General features: G+C 49.3%; 1 protein-coding gene across 6 annotated transcripts in view; it reads right to left on the bottom strand.

Annotated features, from left to right (window-relative positions):
* Positions 1-2,784: 2,784 nt before the first annotated feature.
* Positions 2,785-15,973, bottom strand: part of EPB41L4B (erythrocyte membrane protein band 4.1 like 4B) — a 124,456-nt gene continuing 111,267 nt past the window's right edge. For 3 of the 6 annotated variants that reach the window (XM_059143600.1, XM_059143601.1, XM_059143602.1), the window contains exons 23-26: positions 10,013-10,129; positions 7,533-7,601; positions 4,247-4,392; positions 2,785-2,997 (exon numbers count right to left, since the gene is read on the bottom strand). In XM_059143600.1, coding sequence (XP_058999583.1) covers positions 2,928-2,997; positions 4,247-4,392; positions 7,533-7,601; positions 10,013-10,129 — 402 coding nt within the window. In that variant the 3' untranslated portion in view covers positions 2,785-2,927. Of the gene's footprint in view, positions 2,998-4,246; positions 4,393-7,532; positions 7,602-9,079; positions 9,509-10,012; positions 10,130-15,973 lie in introns of those variants that run through there. The other 3 variants (XM_059143603.1, XM_059143604.1, XM_059143605.1) reach the window with 3 other exon arrangements.

Here is a 15,973-nt window from a genome sequence, read left to right as displayed (position 1 = left end):
ATCCACAAACTCTGTGAACTGCAGGACTCCCAGGCCCCCTGTGTACCCTCCCTCCATGCCCACCAGGAGTCTATGGTCCAGGATTCAGCTCTTGTTCTGGCAGGATTATGTCACTAAGGGGAGCCTCCCCGCCCACCCCAGTCATAAAGTATGTGTTGTGTGACCGTACGGTGCTGTTGTTTTGTATTAAGTATGTAAAAAAGGTTAAGCAATTCTATCAGTTTATTTTTTGTCCCTATGAACTACGCAACATGATGTCATCGCCTCAGCTCACCATGCCGAGCACCCGTCGTACATTTAAGTAGGCAAATAACCAGGACAACTGCTGAAACAATGGAATCCTCTTGATTTTACTGGTTAGAGCTGAGCTGCCAAAGGTACTGGGTTTTCATACACAGTAACAGCCAACTTGTTGGGATCAGACTTCCAGTGACATTAACTTCTGAACATCGGTGAACCCAGGGGGATGTGGGGGAAAAAAGCAGGAGGCTCGGAGCCTCCTGGCAACAGCGTCCCAAGAGCCCATGCACCCCTCCTCGGAAGCAAAGCACATCTGACACATGTCACACTTGGTTCCCCGGCTTCTCCAGGAAAACTTCTGCCCTGGAGGTTTCTGTCCGAGAGAGGGAGGTGACGAGCAGAGGACTCAGAAAGCAGGTTAGGAGGAGGGTGCCGCATTGGCAAGGCGTTACAACCCCAGACACAGATAGCTCCCCCGTCTTGTACAGGAACACATTTTGGATCGTGTGCACAAGATAAAGAACAGATAAAGCTGTATTAAAAGTAGAGCCCGGGGTCATACAGTATGGGAGTAAAAAGTCCCAGACACCACAAATGTCCCAAATGGCTTCACCAATAGAGCAGAAAGCAGTAAAATTCATCAGTGAGAAGAGCACAATAGTCTGTGAAAGGCAAAGCCAAGCCCTATGTATTCTGATAGCTCCTGATGACATCACCGCACCACACCAAGGTACAAAAGGGACTGATGTTGATAATGATGACCGTGACTCATCAAGAAAAGGTTAAATACTCTCCAGGATACTCTTTACTAAGGCAGGGAAGTGCGTAACGCATTTTAGAAAGATTTCCCTCAAAAAATATTAAAATTTTAAAGATCCAGCACTTAAAGGGTTAATCCTCTGTTATCTGAATATTTGCGTACATACCTCATTTTACAACAATGCTAGTAAATGAGGCATTACATTTTTTTTTAATAATCATTAGTATCAAATTATTGGCACCATTCAGTTTTAAGGATAGGGACAGGAGAGCAAACTATACAATACAACATAAAAATACAGTTCTGGTACAAATATACGAGAGCAAATCCACTTAACAAGTGGTCATAAGAAGTGGATGGACATTCTACACACAAGGAAATACAGCTAGGAAATCATCACATGGAAAAGTGCTCAGCCTTGCTAGCAATTAACAAAATAAAACAACCTTTCAAGAACAACTATACACACCTATTAAACTAGCAAAAATAAATTAAAATGGCAAAACCCAATACTGGCAGAACTATCGGTAAGTAGAAATGCTTATACATTGCTGGTGGCATCATAAATCGTAGAGGGATTCAAGCATTCAGAGGGAACAGGGGAGTTGAACTAATGACCTGTAAGGTCCTTCCAACCCAGAGATTGGATCTTTCTAGAAAGCAATCTGGCAATATGAAATAAGAGCTATAAAATATTTCATGCTCTTTGACCTTGTAATCCCTCTTTGGACATATTCCCAAGGGAAGAATCCAAAAGAAGGAGCATTTTTTTTTTTTTACAAAGACATTCATAGCAGCACTATTTATAAGAGTGAAAAACTGGATAGAACTCAAATATCTAGTAATAGGGAGGAGTGAGGTTAACCATGTTACATGGATATACAGACATTTAAATTGGTGAGAGCAGGATCTGTGTTGAAAAGGGAAGATATGTGTGAGGTGGAAAAGTCCAACCAAAGAGTATGTACACACTGTTCACAGCTATGAAAAAAATGTGTGCATGTTCATTGAGAGCTCGGGAGACAACTTAGAGGGCTAGTCTGTGGGGAGGGGATGCCTTTATTCCTGCAAAGTTGTTCAAGTGCATAATAAAAATTTAAAAACACATTTCTTGAAACTATATAAAAAGAGAACAAAGTGTCATCTGGTCAAGTTTCTATCAACAGGACAAGAATTAATCAACTTTAGAAATGAATTTCTTTTATGGAACGCCCAAATGAATCTTGATATTGAATCATCTTACCCTTGTTAGGATTTTTAGACAATTTTAAGCTATAATTTCCTACTTTGGGTTCAATGAAAAATTCTGTCTATCCCAAATAATATCATATCCAACAAATCCACAATTTAAATTGTATTTCAGATTTCACCGAAGTACTTCAATCCTGGTGATTGCAGCTTTCTTGTTTTAGTTCATCGGTTCGTGTCGGAATAAAAATGAACGTTAAGGACTTTATAAGATCTGTATAATTACCAGTGTAAATGAAAAAACCAGCAGTAAAGAATTATTCTCTCATTAAAAATGACTCTTTAACAAACAGTCAAAGCTTGGTGCAAGTTTCAATCATACAAAATCATGGTTGAGACTGATAGCAAAGGATTCTATGCCACATTGACTCCTGTGCTTATTAATATAGACACACAGGTAGTCCTCAGAGGGAATCCCATCTCCCCATCTTTCTTCTCCTAGGCTTCCCAAATCCTGTCCCAACTATATTGAGTAGCAGAAAAACTCTAATACTCAGGAGAAAGAAAATAACTTCTCCCATAAAAGTCAAGCCAGAAGTTGGCTTCAACCAACCACAGTCTGAGACCTGGGCGAACAGAGCACACATCTGTGTGCTGTGCTGAAGTGAGCACACAAAGCCCGAAGAAAGAAAACGGACAGAAGGCACCATGCCATCCTCCAGGCCACAAGGGGAGAATTTCACAGTTCGGTCATCAACAGTCTTTTCATCATTTTCTCTCTCTCCAGTTCCTGCCGGAGCGTCTCTGCACTGAAGAAGAGTAGGTGACAAAATAATGAGATTCCACTAAACAGTGACAAGAACAGTGTCATCTCCCCCATCTTCTTTCTTGACCTTGGCTTTTGACTTTCCCTCTCAGGCTCCTTAAGGACCCCCGATATTCGCAAGCATATTAATGACCTGAAATTGTCTGACTTCCTACTGGGTTCCCCCACCAGATTGAGAGTTCCTCAGGGCACTGCTCTCCAGTGGACTGACCGTATATGTCATTCATCTCTGAACCCCAGAGCCAAGCCTAGGACCTGGTACACAGCAGCCTCAGTAAAGGTCTTCTGAATGAGCGGGAAGATGTCCAAAGGTTAGATGTCTTTCAATCATACTTCAAATCGGATTCAAATGCACTTTCTCCCAGAGTCCTCTCTCTCCCATATTTTAATAAGCAAATTGTATGAAATAAAATTGGCTACTTTGAGGGGTTGCCTCTGATTTCTTGACCCTCAGGCCCCATTGCGTGACTACGGGATCCGTCTCCACTGTTTACATGCACACACACACATACACACATGCGGGCGCACACACACGCAAAGTATACATCTACAGGACAAACAAAGTTTTTAAATAATCTCATACAGGGTAGACATCATTCTCTACGGTGACCAACAAGTACAATCTGGCCCCAAGCTCCAACTTCATGGGGCTCTTGTCCTGTCTCATCCTGCTCTGGCTACGCTGGCCAGAGCCTTAACCATTAACCATTCCGGGCACGCTCCGTCTCAGAGGTCTTAGCACTGGCCGTTCCCCTGATGAATATCCTCTTCCTGCAAACACCTGCAGCTTGCTCTCTCCCTGCCTGCAGGTCTCTGCTTACAAGCCACCTGAATGAGGTCATCCCAGCATGCCCAGTGCCCTTCTCGGTTTCATTTTCCTCTTTAGCTTGTTACCCCCTACCCTCCTTCTCTCTCTCTCTCCTCTCTCTCACACACACACATACACAAACACACACACACACACACACATTCACATGCATTTATTTAATGTCTGTCTCCTCTCCCCCAACACTAAATTATAGACTGCATAAAGGTAGGATTTCTGTTTTATTTACTGTATATCCCGAGGGCCTAGAATATTCTCTAGCCTTTGTAGACACTTCTGTAAAGATGTACAGAATAAATGAATGAAAGAATAAATAAACAGATGTCACAGACCCAGCGAAACTAGAGCTTGTGCGTGCTTTCCCTATCACCGGAGCTCCCTGCGGGTACCTGCTGACCTCACTCACCTGGCTGCCAGAGAAACGGGCTTCCGGGTGGTGTAGATGGTCTGCACTGTGGAGATGGTCTCTGTCAAAGGCCTCAGGGTCACTGCCGGAATCAGTGGGGAAGACTGGCCAGGACAGCACGGTAATTTACTGTCTCTAAAGTCCGCCTGGAGAGGAAACAGAAAAGAAGAAATCAATCTCAATTTGGGTTCCATTTTCACACTGTCAGTGACTCCCTATGCCTTACCATACAGTTCCTGTTTTTGTTTTTTTTTTAACATAGCTAAATTACCACTTATTAAATGATTTTATTTTGTGCCAGACACTGTGCTAAGCACTTTACATATATTACCTCTTGACAATCCTTAAGGCAGAGGTCATATTTCATCACATTTGACACCATCCATTGTAAGATCCACCACTTTTGCATGAGCCACAGAGAAAGAAAAATGTGGCCATTCAAACTTTGTCACACCTACTCATGTAATGAATGTTCTGATTTCAGAGATTTATTTGCTTTTTTAAATTTATTTGACAGAGAGAGTGCCCAAGTAGGCAGAGTGGTAGGCAGAGGGAGAGAGAGAAACGGGCTCCCCGCTGAGCAGGAAGCCCAGTGCAGGGCTGGATCCCAGGATCCTGGGATCATGACCTGAGCCGAAGGCAGATGCTTAACCGGTTTCAGAGATTTAAAAAGTGGAAAAAAAAAATGGGTATCGTAGAGCTGATTTTATGAAAAAGAAAAGTAAGGCCCAGAGAGGTTAATTAATTTTGTCAAGGTCACACAGTAAGTATTAAGAAGCAGCACTGAGGACCAGGATCAGCTGACCCCATAACTGGTGTTTTTCACTACTATCCCAGTGCTTCCCAAAGTATGGTCCCCAGCCTGCCAGCATCCGTATTATCTCGAAACTTGGTAAAACTGCTGCCCTCAAGCCACTCTTGCCCACTTCTTAAAAGTCTTAGTGTAGTTTCTGACATTGGCTTCCTGCTCCATCTTGGCCCCCAGCTTTTCAGGAAGGGCTTCCCTGGGTGTCTCACAGCACTGCCAGAGCTGGGCAAGAGGCCAGAGTGCCCGCAGTGGGCCAGCTGAGGGAAACGGAGCAGGCGCTTCTGGCGGGGGGAGCTGTGCCCAGGGAAACCACAGGGGCAGGATGAGCGCAGTGGAATAGCACTTAACAGCCCCGCCCAGCGCCTGTGTCTCTGCCGTCTGGTTGTCCCAAGACAGGTGTTGGAAGCTGCTCATGACCTTAGAAATATATTATTCGAGGAACCTGCTTTTTGCCTCTGCTTAGACTGCTAGACTCCTTCCTAGCTCTGCTCAACCTCTGAAAACTACACCAGCCACTGCTCCCTCCTTCTCTGTCCAAGCCACTAAAACCGCCTCAGGCAGTGACCACCACCCAGCTCAGAGACTGCACTGTTGGTTACCCAGAGGAGCCCCCTCCCCAGCCCACCTCACACATCCTCCAGACCGGCCAGGAAGCCTCCGGAAGGAACCCTGGGGATCACTCGGTTCTAGGAATTACAAACTCTGACCCCCAAGAGGAGGAGGGTGATCCCAGACTCCCCACTTCTGCTCCCTGCAGGCGCTTGGACAGGGAGTTCTGCGGAAGCTTTCATTGAAAGGAAAGACTTGCCGCTGGAAAGAAGCCATCGGACTCGCTCATTTTGCAGATGAGGAAACTACAGCATTTAAAGGTTTAATATTCTGACATTCTGCAGAGCTTAAAGCAGCTGCCCCATACACAAAGGGAGGTGGGGACATGAAGTAGGTTGCCATGACTCCCTGCTGTCATTAATGACACCCCCCTGTCTCTCTGGCCCTTGAGAAACAGCCACCATCCTTGACCCTTCTGGGACATTCTGTGGTTGGCCAAGTTCTGCCAACTTCTTGTTCCCTTTTGATCCCTGCCTTCACCAGATACCAGGCAGTCCCTATTCCTATTTCCATTCAGATAAAAGGGGACTGGGGCCAGGAGCGGCGAAGCGACAGCTAAGATTACATCATCACCAAGATGGAGACCCGCCCCAAAAGGACTGCCGACAGGAACCTCAACAAAGACATGTACACACACTCTCACGACAGTGTGACTCACGACAGCCAGGACGTAGAGACAACGCCAATACCCACCAGTGAATGAACGGACCAACGGACTGGACTAGTAGCCCCCATAAAAAGAATGAAGCTCTGATCCCTCCTACCATGTACAAGAGCCTCAAACACATGATGTTCGGTGAGAGAAGCCAGGCACAAACGGACATAAAGTCTACGACCCCATTTATCCGAAATATCCACACTAGGGAAATCCACAGAGACAGAAGGCAGATTGGTGGGTGCCCAGGGCTGGAGGGGTGGGGAAGGGGAGTGATTACTGATGGGAACAAGGTTTCCTTTTGGGGTGATAAAAGTGTTTTGGAACCAGAGACCGTAGCTGGATAGCACCAAATGTACCAAAAGTCACTTTAGAATGATGCGTTTTATCTTACGTGATGCTCTCCTCCGTAAAATAAAGTCACAAAAAGGTAGAGACCCCCAAACCCCAAGTCCTTCCCAACCTCACAGAGTTCCTTCATAGGATTAAAAGAAGCTATCAGGGTGCCGGAGTGGCTCAGTCAGTTGAGTGTCTGACCTCTTGATGTCGACTTAGGTCATGATCTTGGGGTTCTGGGACGAGCCCCGTGTCAGGCTCCAGGCTCAGTGTGGAAGTGGGGAGTCTGCTTGAGATTCTCCCTCTCCCTCTGCCCCTCCCCCACCTCTCACTCTCTCAAAATAAATAAATCTTTTTTTAAAAGATCTTATTTATTTATTTGACAGAGACACAGTGAGAGAGGGAAAACCAGTAGGGGGAGTGGGAGAGGGAGAAGCAAGTTTCCTGCTGAGCAGGGAGCCTGATGTGGGGCTCGATCCCAGGACCCTGGGATCATGACCTGAGCTGAAGGCAGATGCTCAATGACTGAGCCACCCAGGCACCCAAACTTTTCTTTCTTTCCTTTTTTTTTTTTTTTTTTTTTAGATTTTGTTTATTGATAGAACACAAGCAGGGAGAGTGGGAAAGGGAGAAACAGACACCCTGCTGAGCAGGGAGCCCGACACAGGGCTCCATCCCAGGATGCTGGGATCGTGACTTGTGCCAAAGGCAGACACCCAACCAACTGAGCCACCCAGGCGCCCCCAAAATAAATGAATCTTTAAAAAAAAAAAAAAGAAAGAAGCAGCTGCTGACATTGTCGTCTGGCATGCCACAGAAAAGCATGTCACATGGGAGCAACATCTTAAAACACAGACCTGATTTCTGAATCTACTTACAGTGAACTGTGGCCCTGAATTGAAAACATCGGGAAATGGGGTCACTGGATCAGCCGGGAATGTTTTTATCTTCAAAAAAGAGAAAGATAAGAGGGTTACTTTCAGATTAGAAAACAGAGGTTTGAAATCTTTGGCACTTTTAACACCGAAGTGATGGGTTCAGGGGAAACACATGCAGAGCCCTCATTGTTTGCAGAGAAACGTATAGACAGTCCCTGCGGCCCCTTGGCCAGTGGTCGTGTCTGCGCCCAGGGACCCAGCAGTGAGGACAGGCTGCAGTCTCATGTTTGTAGGGCACGCCATGCTCACCCGGCCCGGAACTCCTTTTCCTGGAGGCTGTGTGGGCCTCCTAGGCATGCTGGGCCCTATGCATGGCTTGATCCATACAAGGCCACGATCAGGGTGTGTAGTGAGACAGGCCAGAGCTGCCTTGGTGGCTGCTGTTGGCTTCCCCATGGCTGGGGGGGCATGCCCTAGAGGCTGCTGACAGGTCACATCCTGGGACACGGTCTACGACGGTGGACGGAGTACCAGGAGGCGGCTTGCACTAATTAGGCCACAAACTGCTTCCTGTCTCTTCCCCTCAGTTGTTGGACTCCCTGTAAATCGTCGGCCACAGAGGAGAACCTTGGGCCAGGCTCTGTAAGCATGTAAGCATCCCGCCACCATGGCCTTGGGGACACAGGGCACTGTGATCAGACGGGCCCAGTGCTAGGGCGGCTGCTGCCCAGGGCTGGTCTGAAGGAGTGTGAGCGAATGACCTGATCAGCTAGTGGTGGAGGGCCGAAAGGAGACTTTGCTTCTGTTTCTTTCTCTTTGGTCAATTTGTCTTTGTCCCCATAGAGGCCTTGGGGAATGTGGAGTGTGCTTTTGTCTTTATAGCAGCCTAGAGGACTGCCAGCAGGCCCAGGAGCATAAGGACTCTGCTACTAGCTTTGCCTGCAGCCCCCAGGGCGCAGAAACGGCCCTCCCACCCGCTGGGGAATGCACTCTCGCCACCTGCCACCAGAGGGCGGCAGCCCGGACACTGAGGCCACAGCAGACCCTGGGTAGGGGCAGTCTCTCCCAGGGACTTGTCTATGGACCCTGGAGTAGTTATCTGATGCTCTGGACTCACTCTAAACGGGAGTGGGGGGTGGGGGGGGTGGTTGCGCTAAGGTAGGGGTGAGCGAGAGCATATCAGAACAGACCCAAATCTGGCTTTTTGGAATGGGTGGAGTAGTTCTCAACCAATCTGAGAAGGACAGTGTCTCTACAATGTACACGGAGATTCCCAGCCCACGCCTGCTCCCCTTCCCCAAACTCTCTTTAAACATCTCTGAATCCCCAGAATGGGCCCCTGAATGCCTTGTGGCAGCTCAGACTGCTGCTGGCGGCTGCCTGCCACACAGTGGGAGGACCCAGGGGAAGCCTGTGGTGCCTTCTCCTCGCGGGGCCTAACAGTTCAGCGTGTGTGCCGAGACCAAGAGCAAAGTGAAAAGTCACAGTCAGATAAGACTCTCAGACCACCATGAAGTAAAAGGGAAAAGCGGTTTATTACTGCTATTAAAGAAAGGTGAACATTGGCAGCTTCCATGAATTATCCTGTATTTTCGCTAAATAAGACAAAAATCTATCCCCAAAATTACACTCTGCGTTGCTCGGCGGTGGCAAAGCATGGTCAGTCTTCTGCTGCTGCCCCTGGGTGTAACCGCTTTTGAAAGGGAGCAAAGCTGAAGTCACAATCTTGTACCCAGCAGGGTCTAGCCTAAGAAAATAAAATACCCGCCACAAAAGCTATGTGTCCCCTTGAATAGTGACACGCTGGAAACCAAGCACGCATCCTGCTGGAAGAATGTGTCCATCAATGGGAGACCACGCACTGGATGGAAGGCAAACAGTCATATACAATGTGGTGATGAGAACAAGATAGAAACAATCCAACACTCAGCGAAGAGAGGAAAAACGAGAGACGATACGGACACTGTGATTTCGCTCTGTAAAGTTATAAATGAATACAAATAAGTATTAGAAGGAAACATGTAAAAATGAAAAAAAAAACATCGTGCTAGGTTGGGATTATGGGTGACGCCTTTCAGGCTGTTATGTAACACTCATCCTGTTATCTGGAAACGTAGCAGGAAGAGACAAGGGGAAAAAGTTTTTATTTTCCATAGAAACGCAACTAAGCTTTTTTTTTTTTTTTTCTTTCTGGGAAAAGCATCTATGCTCATCAAAGCTTTAGGAAAACAAAACAAAACAAAACAAAACAAAGCAAAAACTCTTCCTGGTTCTTGAGAGCTGGAGACACAGGGCAGGACAGCAGCCAGTGTGTCCTCATTTGGCCAAACTGTATCCATCCTGGGGTCAGAGCACCTGTCAGTCAGGCCCTTCCAGAAGGTCGAGCGCTCACGCACACCAGCGGGGTGGCCGCCTGGTGGCTCCTGCCCGCCTCGCCTCACCTCTCCTGGCCAGGCCCCTCTCCCTGCCAGGGTACCTACCAGCCTCGTTTTGATTGGAGGGTGCATGCAAACTCCAGTGGTCTCTTCCTTCATGGGGGGAGAGAGTGGAGGAGAACAGCGAGAGTGGGCACAGTGGGGGGCGCTGGCGGGCTCTGCCTGCTCACGAGGAGAGGAGAGAAGGGGAGGAGGCAGAGGAGAGAGGGGGAAGAGGCAGAGGAGAGAAGGGAGGGGAGGAGAGAAAGATAGCACAGTGCAAGAAGGATCTGTCAACTCCAGACTGCGCTGGAGCCAGCCTCGCCCGCGCCTGCTTCCAGCCTCTGGCCAGCTGGCTTCGAGGCCCCCCTCCCCCCTCCTCTCCCACCTTCTCTCCTCCTCTCTGGCTCTCATCTGTCTTCTCCACTATCTGAGCAGAACAACCCATCGGAACCCCATTCCGGGGTTGGCAGGGCAGGGAGACTCCTGACCGACTGCAAGGGCCTGGCCGGGGGCTTCCCGAAGCATCGGCCAGGCCCCGCCAGAAAGACAGCCGTGATGAGTGAGTGACGCCGGCCGTGGGGGCCTTAGGAAGCCTTGAGCGTGCTGGCCTTGCACACCTGGTGGCCTCCTGCACTCTGCTAAATAAGGGACCGTCGGGGTGTAAGGGCGAGCAGGTGTCCCACAGATCCAGGAAAGACGGATCTCAGCAGGCAGGAACACGGACTTGTGGATTTCATCTGCTGCGGCTTTTTGTTATCTGTGTTAGAGAACATACCGGCCCTGCCCCCCGTCCCCCCATCCCCCTGGCCCAGGCCATGACAACACGGGTTGTCGCCGAGGGACCCTGTTGCTTTAGCTGGAAGGTATCAAGCATTGTGAGAAAATGGCTTGGGGTACTGGGTTCCCCACCCCAGTCTTACAGAGCGCCATGCACCAGAGGAGGGCCGGCAGCTCCGACTGCTGAGCGGGAAGAGGGAAGGCTCTGGGGCTAGGGGAGGGGCCGCCGACAGGGTTGGTGTGGGTTGCCAGGAGGGACCATTCACTCCAGAGAGTAAATACATGCCTCTTTTTGAGTTCAAGAGAGCTTCCTTAGGTAGTTGGTAACATCCTGCCATAATGAAGGAAGCAGAGCCCCTGGGGAAGTTTCACGACAACATGATCCAGAACACTGCGGGCACTTTCCTGTCTCGCGACCGATCTGACGCCGATCTCCTTACAATTGCGCGGTCCTGGACCAGTCCCAAAGGGGTTTTACAACCGGAATCTCCAACAGTCTTGGTGACCGCCTTGCTTTACTACTCAGATTTGGAGATGCTGAGAAATGGCATCTGCAAAGCCTAAATCTGCAGCCATCCTTCAGAAACAGGGGTGTCCGCATCAACCACCCGCCGTCAAGTTTCAGCACACGGCTGAGGCTCCCTCCACTGCTCTCTCCTGTCCTCAGGCTGAACCCTGCCCTCTGGGAGGTGGCACTGGACACCTGACTGAAGCGGGCTCCAGCCTGTCCCCCCGGCCCTTGCTTCTCAACACTCCCCCGGCCAGAACCAATCGCACCAGGGACCCCAGGCCACGGGGCCTTAGCCTCTGCAGATAAGCGGGCACTCCCGTGGGCTTTTTGAAGAAAATAAAAGCTGGCATAGATGACCAGCAAACACGGACATACAGCCTAGATACCAGATTGTGTACCAGCCGCTAGTGTCTTAGCTGAAGGTTATGATGAATGACTTCAGGCTTTGTCTAGCATTGGACTTTTATGGTAAAGAAATGTCGATCCATCCCACAAGCATGTACGACTCTTCTAAATATGCATCTGTTAGTAAATGAACAGGAAATAAGAGAACACGTGTAATAGGATACTATTTTGAAATACCGTTTTATTATTTTTTTTTCTCCCGGCATTTCCTCTCCTCCTTGGCTTTTTTCCACATTCAGGCAGCTAGGTTCTTCTAAGCTACTTGGCTTTTGAGGTTTCAAATCTGACTCCTTGGGGAACAGAAAGATTTTTGGCATAGACAAATGAAGATGGAAATGTGAAAGGCTTCTTCATCATCCAGACAAGAAAAGAGGTTGCCAGTGTGAGGGCTGGAGAGAAAAGTCAGAGGGAAAGTGAGGAGGGGTAGACATTAGGAAGTGCTGAGCAGAGAGGCGCCAGCGGATCCACATTCTCCTTCCAGCCGGTCAGGCTTCCACCCGCCCAAAAGGGGCATGAGGGAAGCAGGCAGTGCCCCAGATGTATCAGCAAAGAGATGACATCACAGACTAAAGAGACTGCCTTCCATCTTCCTGTGCCCTGGGGAAGACGGATGAATCCCCAGGAAAGTGGAAGAGGCACCCCGATTTCACTGGGGATCAAGCTTCAGCCCTCCCGAGAGAATGAGGTTCAAAAATAAAAACCAAGTTATTGAGCTAGACAGAAAACCAGTTCTTCTGACACTCGAGCCAGAGACTGTTTTTTTGTCCTACACAACCTTCGACTGGCCAGGCCAGTCTCCTTCCTGGCACATGAACTCTAGACTAACAGTCCCCGGCCCAGAACAGACATGGGGTCCTACGTGCCTCTGCTCTGCTGCTGGCTGAGTAGTTCATGCAGTCTGGGGATTGGGGAAGGACATGCCCTAAAGACAAGGCATCAGGAACACAGAAGGCATAGGTGTTTGTGGTGCATGTCACCTGGGGAGGGAAGCTGGCAGGACAGACCTGGAGGACAGACTTGATTGATGTGTCAATGTCCCCTCCTTCCATTCTGTTCACACCAACACCCCATGCATGAGCGCAGACTCACCTTCCAAAAGAGAATACCAAAAGGACAGCGGGTGCTCTTGTCCCTCCCTCGCTTGCCCTATCGCTTCCCCTTATCCCCTCTTTCTGTCCCGCCTCTTCCATCCTGGCAAGAATCTGCAGTCTGGTGGGCAGGTCCTCGATGTGGCTCCTGGGACGGGCAAGCCACAAGTTGCGCAGGTTGTAGAGCCCCTACAGCTAGGCTGAGCTACATAGTAAAAGAGCTGGGGATGGGAGAAGAAAAGATATGGTAAAAGGAGGAAAAAGGGGTGTAAGAGTGACCCTGGAAAGAATGGTTTTTTTGGAGAGTTTGAGGATGAAAATCCTTGGAGTCATGCAGGGTGCAAGAAAATTAAGAAGGAGGCAAAATAGGACCTGAGAAGTGTTACCAAGGAGGTGCTAATTTAATCTTGAATGCTTTTTGAGAGATGTCAGTTAAAGACGGAAATGTTATTATTCTCATTTGTTTGGACTGCGCGTCTTCAAAAACCACCCTATGCAGAGAAGGGATCATCTGAGTGGGAGTCATAAGGGTTAAACTAGTGTTACTGCTTTGGCGGGACATTGTTGAATGAAGGTAGGAGAATCTGGTCCCAACCCTCTCTCTGTGCTGTCCTTCTAGCTCTGGCCCAAGGAACCAGTGGTCCTGTGGCTATAGGAGTCTCATTGAGCCCCAGACCCTAAATCCAGTCTCTCTTCCACTGTCCTCTGGGGCAGAGACACCCCCCCCCCTCCCCAACAAGAAGAGAGAGGACCGTTGCCTGTATTTCCAGGATGCTGGGCAGAGCAGATGGAGGAGATGGAGGGTAGAGGACCAAATAAGAGAAGCAGACTGCTGGAGCCCCCTTCCTCTTGAGGACACTTCAGCTTCAGTGAAGACGGGATTCTGGAGTGAAGGAGGGTCAAAGCCAGTGATGTCAAGGAAAGCCCCAAATGGAGCAGGCTCTCATCAAAGTATGAGCCCTCCAGCATACCTTCTGTATGAACGTGTGCCGTGAACATGCACTCACACCTCAAATCCACACAAGCAAGACTAAGGATGTTCCATCCTGAAAACACGTGTTCGCCGCAGACTTGAGCTGTGAAGTAGACAGCTGTGTCCCGGTGCGGTATAAGGACCTCAGCTGGCCCGTGCCCGGGCAGTGCAGCAGCCTGGGCCCTGTTTCAGAGCTCAGTGAGAGCAGCCCAGAGATGAAAGGGCGGTATCCTCAGAGAGGGAATGAGCTCCCTGTGGCCAGAGGTGTACAAGCGGAGGCCAGACCGTCATTTGGTAGGCACTGGGGACCTCTGGGTCCCTGGCAGATGTGGCTTCCTTTCTAATCTCAGACACTTACTTTCAAAGAAAAGATAAAGATAGGACCATTAAATCTACCAGCTGGGCCGGCAACATGGTGGTTTTTAAGGGAATCCCATCATTCTTGTCAGAGCCATGAAATATTTTTTGGCAAACTAACCCTGCCAGAATCTTTAATAAACACTCAGTATTTTGCTCATGCTGTACCCTCTGCATCAAATGCTTTAGTCCACTTCCTCCATCTGGCAAACTCTTACTCATACTTCAAAACCCTAGTGCTATGAAGCCTTCTCTTTCTCAGGGGCCCCAGACAGGTTTAGGCACTGGGTCCCACAACAGTAGCAGTTTCTATAGACTCTCAAATGGCATTAATTTCGGTATGCTTCAGCAGTCTGGAAGTTTCTCAAGAGCCTAACTCAGGAGAGATCTTCCCCCACTGTCTTCTATTCCTGCCCAGCAGGTTTTCTTCATGTGAGCCTTACAACTTAGCTTTCTCCCCCTTCTGCCTTCATGGGCCCTCAGGTTGGTTCTCAGGTCCCTTTGGGGTTTGCTGCCCTCCAGCTAGACTGATGTCCTCTGATTGGGGCCCTAGCTTCCAGCCCCCACATGTGGCCCTCCTAGGGAATAAGGCCCCAGCTGGGATACTTAGTTGGGATACCGATGTAGCAACAGGCCCAGGCTGCTTAACTTGCTATCCTGTCCTCCACACCCCTTGTTCTGCTTTCTCAGTCTGAGTGCTTTAAACACAGCCCTCTTTCTAGACCTTGCTTTTCTTCAAAGCAGCAAATTTCTGAAATCCAGATGCCAGATTCAACCCAATTTGATGATGGAAAGGACACCAGAGAAGGAACTAGAACACATGGGCTTGGAACAGCTCTGTCCCTATGTGATTACCCCACTCTGGGACTCAGTTTCCTCATCTGTGCAAAAGGATGGCGAGGGGATAAAGAAAGGCCCTGCTTCTGGCTTGCCCTCTCTTGGCAGCCTGTCTAACAAGAAGGCCATCAAGAACTTGGCTGCATTTTCTCCAGCAGGGGAGGGAACAGCCCCGCAGGTTCCCGGAGCAGGCTGTCTCACCCACTGTCAGGTCTCAGCTGTTTATCCAAACGTGCTAACCTAAAGCTCTCAGACCGTACCACGTCTCCAGATGAGAAATACAAATCACAAATGATCGCCATGTACCAGCTGAAGCAGGGACAATGACCAGTCCTAAAGGCTAGATAGAGTTTTATCTCATTCGTGTCCCCACGCCCTGCCCCTTGAAAGCCTTCCAGAGACCCTTCTTATCCACTTCCTGCTCCTCCGGTGAGCCCGTCCTGAATGACTCCCACTTGGGGCTTCTCCCCAGCACCTTCTATGCGACTGTCCTGCCAAGCCTGTCCTTTATCAACCCGGCTCCCCTCCAGCCTCTAGCTGCCCTGCCCGCTCCCGGAGCCTCACTCGAGGCCAGGCGTGCACTAAGCTCTCAGGAGGGAGTTTTTGACCTGGTGCACATCTTGACTCACACTCTACACTCATGGGCCATGGTTTACGCTCAAGTACACTTGGGTATCTGGCCGAGCCCAGCCAAAGGCACATGCAAGTCTGCCTGCGTCATCTACTACTGTTCATAATATCTCACACACGTTTATGGTGCTTCTACATTCTTCAAGGGCTCTGTCTCATGGGATCATTAGAATACTCTGAGGCAGACATGGCAAATGATGCATCTTTGATCCCACGACAAGGTTCCTGAGAAGGGTGTGCAGAGAGTGGAGCCAGGTCTGGCTTGCACAATTCCCGGGGCAGTGCTCTCTCCCCTAAAAGGGTTTCCCACCTGCAGGAGTCCCGCGAGGACCACCACCATCCCTAAGGGGAGACCTAGAGGCAGGGGATGGAGAATGGCAGGGAGGCATGAGGGGCCTGGAAAGCTGGGCTGAGGCCTTGAGCCAGTGCTTCAGACCAGAGCACTT

This window comes from Mustela lutreola, chromosome 12 (assembly GCF_030435805.1).
Source record: "Mustela lutreola isolate mMusLut2 chromosome 12, mMusLut2.pri, whole genome shotgun sequence".
Classification (NCBI taxonomy): Eukaryota; Metazoa; Chordata; class Mammalia; order Carnivora; family Mustelidae; genus Mustela; species Mustela lutreola.
Note: the sequence above shows the minus strand (reverse complement) of the source record. Positions and strands in the feature narration are given on the sequence as shown.